Source organism: Bombyx mandarina, chromosome 20 (genome assembly GCF_030267445.1).
Source record: "Bombyx mandarina strain Sakado chromosome 20, ASM3026744v2".
In the NCBI taxonomy this organism is placed as follows: domain Eukaryota; kingdom Metazoa; phylum Arthropoda; class Insecta; order Lepidoptera; family Bombycidae; genus Bombyx; species Bombyx mandarina.
The window spans coordinates 5,503,485-5,517,318 of NC_143226.1; the positions used below are offsets into that span (position 1 = coordinate 5,503,485).

At 36.7% G+C, this 13,834-nt stretch overlaps 1 protein-coding gene across 1 annotated transcript; it reads right to left on the reverse strand.

Moving 5' to 3' along the window:
* Nucleotides 1-2,418: 2,418 nt before the first annotated feature.
* LOC114247884 (SH3 domain-binding protein 5) lies at nt 2,419-13,093 on the reverse strand. Its single transcript, XM_028180960.2, has 9 exons — nt 12,866-13,093; nt 12,350-12,541; nt 11,455-11,643; nt 11,031-11,152; nt 8,952-9,133; nt 8,022-8,209; nt 6,249-6,465; nt 5,549-5,672; nt 2,419-4,568 (listed from the first exon to the last, which is right to left on the reverse strand). The coding sequence occupies exons 1-9, from the start codon at nt 12,914-12,916 to the stop codon at nt 4,457-4,459; spliced, it is 1,377 nt and encodes a 458-aa protein (XP_028036761.1). The 5' UTR covers nt 12,917-13,093; the 3' UTR covers nt 2,419-4,456.
* Between the last annotated feature and the right edge of the window lie 741 nt (nt 13,094-13,834).

A 13,834-nucleotide genomic window follows, 5' to 3' on the forward strand; every position in this document is an offset into this window, starting at 1 on the left:
GACGAATAAATATGTAGTTTCTATTAAAATTTTATTATATAAAAGCATGTACCTTCTAATCAATTTTAATTGAGGAATTAGGTCTTCAATTACTATTGTACAATTAAAAAAGAAATGTGAGCCGTCACGGGACGCCTGGCAGATGGGAAACATCGACATTATTTTTTAAAAGTAATATGCAGAAAAGAACAGATTGTGATAGGAACTAAATATGACATAATGATAAAATAAAATATTACGAAAAAATAATTTGTTTTCAAGTAAAACACAGGTGATGTGTACTGTAGTAAACAACACTGTATACACTACGGAGTATATAGGTATCCGAGCTCAGTGTAGCGAGAGAGATGGCTTAACACCGGATCGAGTGGGAGAGAATCGCACAGTCGATTGCGCATGGCGACGCGTCGCCATACCGTACACACTACTGCATATAGACTGTATGGCGACGCGTCGCCACGCCAGAAATCGGTTTTACGTGCGGCTATAGATGTTTCACATCAAAAAAAAATTTGTCTTCGAATTGAGTTTGCTATAAGTATATTAAATAAAAGGAACACTATTTGGATCGGACAATAGAAAAAATAATCTCTCTGTCTACTAATCTATTCTACAGGCGTTCTAATTTTTTTTCTATTTCTATTTAAGCGTCATATTTTATTCTGATCTATCATTACTACTACTAATAACGTAACTTCACAGCTGTGACTGATTGTACTTTCTTTCGATAAAAAAATAATTTACAAACACAATTAAAATTAGCGCCATTTAAAATTAATTATTAGTCATTATTAAAGTCATTTTAGTACTTGTAATGACGTACAGAGCGCAGAGGGTAAACTTATGATCGAAACGACAGTTCTTGGCCTGTGAAGGCGTGAGTTACCGTAATTTCGACATTACAAATAAAAAAACTGACATTTTAATGGTATAAATAAATAAGCTGGGTTTTTTTTTATTGCTTATGTGGGTGAACGAGCTCACAGCCCACCTTGAGATATCAGTTCTAAGGTCTCAAGTATAGTTACACCGGCTGCCCCGCCCTTCAAACCGAAACGCATTACTGCTTCACGACAGAAATAGGCAGGGTGGTGGTACCTACCCGCGCGGACTCACAAGAGGTCCTACCACCAGTAAGTAAAAATCACGCGCGGTCATCCGGCCTCAATTTAGAATTCCCTGTGTTACAGGTACCAAAGACTGACACACATACTTATATACGTTTAAATATATACATATATTTAAATAATAAACACCCAGACAAAGACCAAACAAACTTGTTCATCACACGAATGTTTGCCCGATACGGGAATCGAACCCACGACCCTAGGCGCAACAGTCAAGGGCGCTATCTACTGCATCACCGAGTCACGTAAAATCAGTGATAAAAAAAAAGCAAAAAAAAAACACACCCTTTATATACAGCTATAAAGTTTTAACTATATTAGCACGAACAAATGTGTACTAAGCTTTATATTATATTATGTCTTATGGCGAACATTAACAATCGTGTAAGACAAAGCTACTCCTGAGCGCTTAGTGCGAGTTTTTTAACGTTCTCGATAACGTAAAAGTTAACTCAAATTTGTATGGAGTTGGAACGTTTGCCTACGTTTGCCGCTAGGGGCGCTGTTCCAATTGCAAACAAATGTGAGTTAACTTTTACGCTATCGAGAACGTTAAACAACTCGCAATAAGCACACTGTAGTGTGAGCCACGATATTCAAGACGCAAGATAGTTAGTGACGCCATTGAAATGTAAGCATTCGGTGAATGGCATTAAGAAGTATTCTTGTTTGTGAGACAAACATTTCTTAAACTACCATTGCGGTTTTAGCTCGCATTTCTTATTACCATTATATTATTCGCGTCGTTTTGAGCAACTGATCAAGAAAATTGTATAGCATTCGAAATCTATTATGTGCTATTTATTATTCATTTTCTTTTGTTTTAAATCAATAATTCATAAACTTTTAAAACATATGAAATCAAATTAGATTACATTAAAATTATTTTCCATGCGTCGTGTATAAGCGTGGTCACCCTAATGGCAAACGAACAGTGATAGCGTATTGTGGTTACCGCGACCGTGAGCTGTGACCACACTATTTCTATTTCACTATTGAGCTAACAAACTAATCACTAACACTAATATCTAAAAAAAATTATTTACTTTCATTTAATTGTACTACACTGGAAGACAAAATAATAGAGTATTTAAAAAATGATTTTACATTTTAAAAAAATTGTCATGTATTTAGAGGAATTAATTAAAAAACTTAAAATATCATTCATTAAATAAATAATTAATAAAAAAATTTTTTAAGACATTCTCTATACTCAAATAGTGACAAAATTGTCTATACTATGAAATTGTCTGAGTCAAAAAAATTGGATTTTATAAAAAACAGTTCATTTAGGGTTAAAATAAATAATTAATATTTAGTTAATTAAATTTAAAATACTTTCTCAAGGCTCAAATGGCCACAGATATGTCTCTAATATCAAATTAATTGAGACATTAAATATCTTTATCTACTTATCACATAATTATTGTAAATAACACAATTATAAAAATTGTAATCACGACCAATGGCAAATTTTGCTGATGAACAAAACTTTTTAATAATACTGAGATTAACAAAAACATAATCTATACTAATATATAAATCTACAGTGGTTTTTACGGATGTTCCGTTATAACTACTGAACCATGCATCCGATTGACTTGAAACTTGGTATCCATGTAGAAGATACATGTACTTAATGGATAGGCTAATATTTGTATGAGTGTTGGACTCCCTACACCAGTTGCGGGGGCGTTTATAATGAGAATCTTTGTGGGGGTGAGAAATAATAATGTTAATTTTAAATGCCCAGTGAAGCGGACGGGTATAGCTATTATATAATATATATAATATAATAACATATCAATAATATATAATACAAAACCTGCCTGTCGACTCCATTACGACTATTTACGACTGCGATACTATATTATTATGTTTCTTTATGAAGGCTATCATCGCATATAACAATCTACAATTAGCTCTCAGCGAATAAGTTTTATTAGTTTGAATACAATTTATGGCTTTGTACGGGTAGGTACTGATGTCCTGCCCGTTTCTACTGTGAAGCTACATTGATCTCATGCCTCAAAGCTGCAAAGTGAGGTCTGTGCTACGTCCAACAAAGTCAAATATATTTTTATGAAAAACACTTGCGCCGGTGAAGTGACTTTTCAGAAGCATTCTGTCTCTTTCCCGCACAGGTTAAACTCTATACATGTATACGCCTGTCTCTTTTTGGATCGTAGAGTTTCAACATTTGAAACAACTTTGTAACATTTATTCGTAGCTAACAACACATATATGTAGTATTTTCATTGTACTATAAGATTTTTACTTACATTTAGCATTGCTTTTGAGAGAGTCAGTGAGTGAATGTTTTTTTTTTATTGCTTAGATGGGTGGACGAGCTCGCAGCCCACCTGGTGTTAAGTGGTTAATAGAGCCCATAGACATCTACAACGTAAATAGGCCTTGAGATATAAGTTTTAACGGCTGCCCCATCCTTCAAGCCGAAACGCATTACTGCTTCACGGCAGAAACAGGCAGGGTGGTGGTACCTATCCGCGCGGACTCACAAGAGGTCCAACCACCAGTGATTACGCAAATTATAATTATAGAATGAAAGGTAGGGTAGAATGAAATATAAGTGGCGAGTATGGTTGAGTTGAACTTAGTCGATCCACGAATTGTATTGAGTGTCGAGATCATATTTTGTAAAAGTCTCAAATATAAAAAAAATAGCTACTCTGACATATAATTCTGACATCTGACATATTTAGATTTATTAATATTTCACGTGTAAATGTTTTCAAGTGTATCAACTAATATTCATACGTAGCTACGATTGGAAACTGTATTTTATTATAGGATACACGTCTGCTATGCGCGATTTGAATTAACATATCCATATATCAGAAATTAAATGTGCTTCAGAATGTAGAGGATTTCCAAAAAAATTTGACCTTTTCATGGTTTTTCGGCAACATTATGCATGTTAAACAATACAATTCTTTTATTTAACCCTTCTGTCCATGGGCCACACCTGCCCCGTGCCTGCCCTCGCTGCCTCTGTCAGTATCACTCGGATAAGTTTCACAAGTATCCGGGCTGGCTCCACGTTGCGTTTCCACGGAAGACGATCTTCGCTAAAACAAGCCTTCAATTTGGCTAAGTTCTTGACTGAAATTACTTTTTAGATAACTTTGAGGCAATAATGTTTAATGTAATAGCTAAACTTAGTTCATACTGCGCCCGCAATGTACTGCAAAGCTTCAATGTAATGCGAACAAGTGTTACCATTTCGCTACTCCTACCAGTATTGCTGTAAGTGCATGGCCGTGGATAAGCTTGGCTTGGAGCTTGGCGTATCGGAAGGTGTCGCGCGCTCAGTAGCGCTGGTTGGGTGGCAGACCGACCCCGGCGAGGCGCTCGCACACCGCCTCGAGCTGCGCGTCCAGCATTAGAGAGGCTATCTGATCATCGGTTAACATCTCAATGCTGGAAAATAAAAATAAAAATGTTTACATACAGACAGAGTTATGAAATGTGTTCGCTTGGTTATTTGACTATTCTCTTGTGTTGTGGTCTGGTCACGATGGATTAGAAGAGTTGAAATAATACGTGTATTCAGTTTGAAGGTCTGGTTTATTGTGTCAAAAGATGTATTTAATTACAAGACAGTAGTGCTGAAGAAGCACTTTAAATAAGGCTGTTTACATACTTGAATGGTTACACACTAGACTCTTGCAACGCGCGTTGATTCTAGATATTTTTGACATTCATTAAAAATGATGGAAAAACATAATGGTGCGCTTGCAACTTGGTGCACCTGACAGAAGTGAAACTTCTTATATATTTTTTAAATCCTTCGTTAAAAATAAAATAGTTAATATGTTACTGCCATCTACAGTAGCATTGAGAAACTAATAACGAGCCATCTAGTGGCCGACGCCCGTAAACAGAATGTATATAAGAGAAATGACCTAGCTCGCTTTCTTCCTCTCTCCAAGGTCGAGTGGTTCGCGAGACGCTGTCTATTTTCTCACTCGCAGTCGTCCTAAATTGTACTCTGGAACCGTACCGAATCTGTCACGAGTTAAATTTTACTCTCAACGCGCCTAAAGAAGTTTCACTTCAAAAATCTTGTCATACAAACTAGATTTGTTTTAATTTTTTTTTTATTGCTTAGATGGATGGACCAGCTTACAGCCCATCTGGTTTTAAGTGGTTACTGGAGCCCATAGACATCTACAACGTAATAGCGCCACCCACCTTGAGATACAAGTTTTAAGGTCTCAGTATAGTATAGTATAGCACCGCCCTTCAAACCGAAACGCATTACTGCTTCACGGCAGAAATAGGCGGCGCGGTGGTACCTACCCGCACGGACTCACCAGAGGTCCTACCACCAGTAATACTAGATGTTTAAATTTAACTTCTATAGTGTCCGGAGGAAAGGGTATAAGTTGAAGCCGAACCTGGCGAGGCTGTCGGTGTCGTCTGAAGCGGAGGAGGATCCCCGCGGGGAGCAGGTGCGGTGCGCGGGGCGCGGGGTGCTGCGGCCGGAGCCCGAGCCGCGTCGCTCGCCGAACAGGGACAGTCCTGCACGACAACGCACGTTTTTTTTTTTTTTTTTTCTAGCCTTTCTATTGAGCTCGAAGGTTCATACTAGATTCACCGAGCGAGTAGGTGAGCTCACGTAGCTCTACCCTATGGATTTATTGGTAGGTTTCCAATTACAGCACAAGAGCGCATTACGCGGCATAATGCTCAACGTTGAATGTTCCAACTACAGCAACGCTTCGCACAATCGAGCACTCTCAAAAGTACTGCCTGTCATCAGATATTTTATTAATGGCTCAAATAACTCATCTGCTTCATTATCATATTATTATATTTTTTCAATAAATATATCACTTGATAAGGAAATAATTAATTAATATAAACTCGGAGCACTCGATAAATTGGAAAACTACCACATGATACAGCACGCTTCCATTCAAGTGTCTCAATTGGGGACACAGGTTTTGGTCAATCACCTTGTGATCACACAATGTGAGTTCTACTGTGATCTTTGAAACGCGATGACAGCCTCACATGTGTGACGAAAGGAGAAACCTCATGTTTTGTTAATGTTATTTCCAAGATATTGTTGGTACTGTCCTAGCAGTCACTGACCTTGGAACATCTCCTTGACTTTCTCCCCCGTATCATGCAGCAGGGCGTCCAAGCTCTGTCTCCGGCCCTTCTCCAATTCAGCTCGTATGCAGGCGCCGCGATCCGACCTGATGATGCGGCGCGGAGAGGAGGCGGACACCTTCGACTCCTGGGGGCTCGGCGGCGACAGTTTCTCCGGAGTCGACCGGGGACGCAGGGAGCACTTCTCGAAGCCCACCTAATAATATATTTAAAATTCAACGCACGCCCAAAGAAAACCTAATAGATAACGAATTCTGGATAACAACTTCCAAAATCGGTAAGTACTTTTTTTCGATAAATCGATTGAACACCGGCCGCACGCACGAAAAAGTGTCACGTTTCGCCTAAGGGTGTAAGCGAGAGCGCGAAACAAGCGATAGAGAAGCACAATCGTTACGTTGGCTAGTGACACATTTATCTCTCTTCTCGCGTGACGTCAGAACTAGCAGTTCGAAGTTCTGCTACTGACGTCATCACGTAAAACTATCGACCGTAAACCGACTTTACAGATAAGCTATTAATATTTTTTTTACCTACTAGTAGATTTTGTTCGATGTCTAATAAAATGTAATAAAGACACGTTGTTGCCCCACTTATCTGCAGCATCATCAGACTTCTGAGCATTTAGACAGAGGACACGTGATGTTGAACAATGACGTCAACGTTCACGAGTGCGATGCTAATTTTATAAACAATCGGCGTTAAAGGCTACATTATTTTTTCATACGATTTTCAGCGCACGTATTTAATTTAACTATTTATATTCGTCTATTAATTTCAACGTACATCGCCTTGATTTTTTTTTTTTTTATTTTTTTTTTTCAGACAACAAGTCCATTTGTGAAACATACTTAAAATTAACAAAACCGATCAAATAAAAAAGATACATTTATTAAAATTGAATCAGTTGAATACATTTCAAATATTCCATTCAACTGATACTTGTTCGAACCAACCAATATTATTATTATTATTATTTGGTCCGCAAGTGAACCATGGTACAATTATATTTTGAAGAGTGCGAGCCTGCATTTGCTTAGTAACATTGATCTGACTAGCGGGATCTAAGGGGTTGGTATGGTGCATATTTTCTATAGCCCTAGTAGGCATACGACCAACCTGATGGTGAGCGGTAACCGTCGCCCATGGACGTCAACAATACCAGGGACGTAGCCAAGTTGATGCCTGCCTTTAATTTCTTAAATAATTTTAGGGCTCTATGCTGACATTCCGAAATGTATTTAGCAATGCTAAGAATGAATCAAGTCTGAAAGTGTTATAACTAAGTAAAATAGCCGTTTCAAATATTTATAAGTGAATATTAACCCTGTGAGGTCCAGTTTCCACATTGGACATATAGTCTTACATAAGTCTAAGGACCGCAGAAGGATTAAAATCGAGGCTGTGTCAGTCAGATATGGACCTTAGAGTTAGAGTTAGAGTTAGTGTTAGAGTTACAGTTAGTGTTAGAGTTAGTGTTAGAGTTAGTGTTAGAGTTAGTATTAGTGTTAGAGTTAGTATTAGTGTTAGAGTTAGTGATATAGTTAGTATTAGTGTTAGAGTTAGTGATATAGTTAGTGTTAGTGTTAGTGTTAGAGTTAGTGTTAGTGTTAGAGTTAGTGTTAGTGTTAGAGTTAGTGTTAGTCTTAGAGTTAGTGTTAGTGTTAGAGTTAGTGATATAGTTAGTATTACAGTTAGAGTTAATTTTAGAGGTAGACTGAATGTTAGAGTTAGAGTTAGTGATATAGTGACCTCTTCGGGGCTGGAGCAGTCGAGCTCTATCTCTGTCCAGGTGTCGGGGGGCGGGGGCGCCTCGGCCGCGCGCCGCAGCCACTCGCGCACGTTGGCCTCCGAGCTGCTCTCGCACAGCTCCTCCAGCTTGTCGCTGGCCGCGGTGTTGCTGTCGCTGGCCGTGTCCGTCGCCGTGGACCGGTCGGTGTCTGCGGGAGGTCCACATTATGATATCATGGACAGCCCTAGTGGACTTTTTAGCGGGAACGCGAGGAGTGAAGTTGTGTGATTTTTGTTTTATTTTGTCTATTTAGTGTTTCTTCAGGTTTAAATGTGTAATAACGGTGGTTTATTAACTGTTTAATATGTGTGACAGTGCACAAATGTGGGAAAATGGAACAAAGCCGCTGGACGTAAATTTACTAACCATTTTAACCATTTTACTGAGATTATATTTCATCCCATATCATCTCATTTCATTTAATGTCTCAAATTAATCACCTTCATTTCATTTCATTTCACTCCATATTATCACTTTTCATAAAAATAAGAATATAAATTAAGACACGACTTAAAGGTCATAGTTACCAGGTCAGACATCCCTTTAAAAAAAAGGCAGTCCTAGTGATTCTAGTGTTGCGATTTTTCTCGATAACAAACACAAAACGATGTAGGTTGAATCGTCTTGTTTTTTAAGTATGGCAATTGACTTCCTGCGGTGTTATAGTTGCCAGTGGCAATATATTCAATTCTTAAATTATACCCGAGACAGTTCATGTGTCTATAAACATGCATAAACCACAAGTGTTTATGGTTATATTAGTTTGGTATAAAAATATAATTTTCGTTCACTTTAGTTTAGTAAATGCATAGTTATAAGAGCATTCTCTTTACACCATGTATATATACAAATATAGTAAAATATTAATAATAAATTTGTATTTATCTCACCGTTTCTAGCAGATTGTCTTCTGGACCGGTGTTTGTGTATTTCATCGGATATCCGTTCCAAGTTCCTCAATGCAGATGAGTATTGCTGCTTTGCTTCCGTCACTTGCTCCTCCAGAATTTGTATCTTGGCCTTTTGAGCTTCCAAAGCCGTGTTGATGCGAGCTTTCTCCTCGAAATACGGTCTGTCAAAAAAAAAATCATAGCAATTTGACTATGATAGTTCAGTTTAAAATACAACATTATGCAATTAATTTACAATATATTTTTTTTACATTTACAATACAGTAATCGTTAATAGAGTAATGCAGAAATAAGACATAACTTTACAACAAATATTTAATACAAAATCAACTCTTGAGAGTCCGCACGGGTAGGTACCACCACCCTGCGTATTTCTGCCGTAAAACAGTAATGCGTTTCGGTTTGAAGGGTGGGGCAGCCGTTGTAACTATACTGAGACCTTAGAACTGATATCTCAAGGTGGGTGGCGCATTTACGTTGTAGATGTCTATGGGCTCCAGTAACCACTTAACACATGGTGGGGTCCACCCATCATTTTCATTTGATATTTCACAAATTTGTCCGACTAAAATATTTATTTACATGCAAAAAAAATTCTGCCAAATTTATGTAACATGCAATTATCTACTGAAAAAGAAGACATGCATTAAAAAATAAAATCTGTACCAAAGTGCAAGTGCGAGCAAGTCCCGTCTTGTCGGTGTAGGCCTGCGGAAGAGAAATTAATTTGTGCAAACTAATGAAGCAATCGAATGAAGACTAATGTTAAAAGCTTATTTCTCTTATTGCTATATACAAGCTATTTAAGAAAAACGAGTAGAACATTGTATTGGTTCAAGGTTTTTATATATAACCTTCTCAAAACAAAGATGGTAATATCATTCAGGTTTGCAAATGGTGTAGTGCAGCGGTCAGGGAACTTTTTTAATTATTACCCCAAAATATTTTTGTGTAAGTTGATATTACCCCATGGCGAAGAAAAAAAAAACGAAATCGCTGCTTTTTAGTATCTCTCATATTATAATAATATAGCCCCCATGATAATTTTGAAAAGAAAACAATAACTAAAAATTTAACGATTCTAAAGAAGTTTCACTTCAATATATACTTTTTACTCACAAAAGTTTCATTTTTACCCCCCAAAATTTCATTTTACCCCATTTGGGGTAATTTTCCCCGGTTCCCCGACCGCTGGTGTAGTGCATCAATTAAGCACTTTTCTAAAAAGATGCAGTGGCTAAGTTAGTTGATCTAAGTTATTTGGCAACTAAAAACTTTAAGTATAATATTTTAAACAAAAATTGCAATCACAGTATCCAAACTGTGTTACAGTGTGAGAATTTCAATAATAATAATTTTCAAGTTATTTTTGTCAAATCTACTGCTTTTTAACATTGACAGTTAGTTTTAAACACTGAGCAATGAATTGCTAGTTTTTGTTGGGAGGCTTTAAAGTAATGTTATTCAAACATAAGGACTCTTTTTTTTTTATTGTTTAACCATATATCGTTTAACAAATGAAAAATTGAGTAGCTCTTACCAAATATTAAATATGATCTATTTTATAGGTTAAATTTATAGCCTTAATAGCTTAAATGAAAATAAGATTAAATCTTTTAACAAGTTAAAGCTTTTTATCCACTAATTTCAAGTGCATGCTTAAGAGGGAGCTTAGAGAAGCCTTAAAAAGACTACTTATTATGCAATATTACAGTTAATTTAGTTACTAATAACTCGTCGTGAATTAACTGATATTAACAGCATTCTCTGAACTATCAACTTACCGTTAACATCATATTTTGCATATTTGCCACTGAAAATAGCATAGCGTCATATGGCAACACAAGAGTATTGATTCCTCATGTCAGTTAATACTATACTGTGTTACATTGCATGTATGACCAGGATGTACTTAGCAATAATATTTGTACTCAATTTTTTTCCGTCAGTTACATGTGGTTCATAAGTATTTTCAAATATTAAAATACGTTCTGTTAATTCACCCGAGTTTTGATAACATTAATGAAGTGTAGAAGTATTAAAGTATAGAAGAAATACCGGGACTTGGCTATGTGCCTTTTGAGGGAGTTCTGTAATTGTTGCACGAGTGTGGTAGCCGCCCGGTGTGACGCGGCCTTGGTTCGCTGCGTCACCGTCGCGTGAGCTCGGTCTGCTTCCGCCTCGCAAACAGACAAATTTTTATTAGTGCGAACAGTAGATCAAGGCTCCATCGAGAGACAACGATCTGGTACCATTCTTTTTAGTGAACTAATAGTTTCTAGGTTACGAGTTTAATAAGCTAATTTTTAACCCTGAACACTAGGACATGTTTCGTTCGTTTTTATACATTAGTTTCATTTGATCTTTACTTTATGGTCCATATTTAAATCTCTACAATAATCTCGAGTTTATGCAGAGGAAATTAAATTCTCCACTTGAGTTTAAAACCACCTAAAATATAAATTTGATATTATTAGCATACCTGATTGACTCGATGAGTGGCGTGGTTAAGCATTTCCTGCCATGCTGGATCGAGAGTAAGGCCCCCATCAGAACCTTCCGCCAGTCTTGCGAGTCCCTGCTCGGCAAGGTACACCATCTCCCTAGCAGCTGCATGGGCACTGTTTGCTTTATCATAAGCAAGTGTAGCGCTTTGCAGCTCTTGGGATGTCTGTAATGAATATTAAAGTATTATGTAACAAAGTTTTACATTTTAGCATCTTCCTACTTAGATTACAGACCGTTGTGATTGGTTGTTTAAATATGCCCACCAGATGAATCTGCCTTCCTATTAGTAATTATAGAAATATATAATTTATGACAGTTAGATTTTTAGTAAAGGTTGTTCCTTCCTTATCAAAGTAATAGAGTATGTTTCTTAATAAAAATTGGTTGTCTAGCTTGAGTATGTATTTAGTGAGAGTTCATTATTATACATCCAATTTCTTAGACCACAATGGTTTCAAAAATTTATTAATGTGTCATTTAGAAATTTCTAATTAAATTATCAGTTGGCATTGAATTGGTTTTTAAATCAGCTCATATACCATCAAATGGTCACTCGAGATCCTTCAGACTTCAAAATGTGAATGTCACTTCTAATATCGAGTCATAATATCTCATGCTGCATTGCCCTAGTTTAAGGATTTAAATAGTAACAAATAAAATAAAAATTGAAGTAAGCATTCCATTTTACTGGATTCATATTTCATGGCTCCAGGAACTAAGGCAGCAAAAACTTATACTTATCAACAAGAGATCTGACAATCCAAAGCCATTGTAGATTTAATTTTTAAACTATTTTTAATTTTTTTACTGACAGGAAGTACCACAATTCATATTACACAGTCAATCATACGTTTTTTTCTCATACTTACAATATTAGCTCTAAATCTAGCTTCATAATAAGGCCTAGCTTTGTGCACACTGGTTCCTAGTTTTTTTGTGAGTTGCTGTATCTTTAGATGACCTTCAGCCAGCAACCTGCGGAATGCGAGCCGAGCCTCGTCCAATTCAACTTCTAAACGGTTTATCTCATCAGTTGCAGTGTTTAGGCGTTCTAACTCAATCTGAAAATTTTTAATACTTAGAAGCTTGATTATTTCGTCTATATTAATTCAACTATCTTGTAAACTGAAGTAGAATTTTAATATTATTTTAGTATACGTATAAATAAGTATTAATTGAAACTTTTTCAACTTAATAATAACTTAAGCCTTTAATATACTATTTTATTCGTAAAAGAAAAATTACTGTGTGAAATACAAACTTCGAACAAAAGCCTTCTTTTGAATAAGAATTTTTTAGTCGGTTAACGGTATATACTGATTTGTCACTTTCCGAAATTGTTCCTTTTATGAACTCGTTACCTTCAGAATATCGATTTATTTCACCTGTACACGAGGGTCCAGAGCTTCGGAGCATTCCGCGGCGCCTTCGTTCATTGTTCTCTCAACCCCAATGCATTTTAGGTGGGTTTACATTTAATGCATCAGTTTTTATTTAATAATTTCCTTTGTTGTGTTGTATTAAACGACATATCTGCAGCAAAAACAATTGAATTGGATGCAATTTTTTTGTTGGTTGAAATTTGATTAGTCTTGCCAGATGTCGAACGAGATAAATTCCGAAACCGAATCATAAGTGCCCTGGGTGCCATGGGATTAAAAAAAAAATCCCAAGCCTTTTTTTTTTCCTACCTAAGCTGAGAGCCTTGAGAGGCTATATTAGCGTAACCTTAACTAGTAGGTGAGCTCGCGGGGCTCAAACCTGACGACGTTGCTAACACGAACCCTAACAAGAGCCGTGTTTCGCAGAATCTACCACCGGATCGGAAACTACAAGCAGCAGCTGACCGTGTAGTGCAGTGATTATCAAACTTATTTCTTTTACCGCCCCCTTTGAAAATCAAGAATTTTTCAGCGCCCCCCATTTTTTATACACCCCTAAAACTTTAAAACCACAATTTCATTAATTTAATTAATAAATGTTGTATTAATTTTAGTAAATGTAGTACCACGTAGTACTTAAGTATTTGTAGATGCTATTATTGTTTCTTCATATTATTATATGTCCGTACATTGCTACAGAGCGTGTATTTACAAATTTGCAAAGTTTTTTTTTTTTTTTTTTTTTTTTCTTTATCTTGCAATCAGTCAGCTAGACTATGAGCAGATGTGTTGAGAGCTGTTAGACGGTCAGAGCAAAATCTCCATCGAGACTGCTCCACTCTGTCAACCGTGTCTATCAAGACTTAGGATTTGTCGCCTTTTAAGCCTATTTATTAGGTCCGGTGTGGTTAGTTGCGTGGCAAGCTTATTAGGATGCATTTCTAGCCTTTTTCTGTATTTCATACTCCAGGT

Coding starts and splice junctions, on each gene's coding strand:
- LOC114247884 (XM_028180960.2), bottom strand. CDS start 12,916: ATGAACGAAGGCGCCGCGGAATGCTCCGAAGCTCTGGACCCTCGTGTA. Junction 6,466..8,021: donor ACTGCTCCAGCCCCGAAGAG/GTCACTATATCA, acceptor ATATATTATTAG/GTGGGCTTCGAGAAGTGCTC. Junction 4,569..5,548: donor GACACCGACAGCCTCGCCAG/GTTCGGCTTCAA, acceptor TTTATTTTCCAG/CATTGAGATGTTAACCGATG.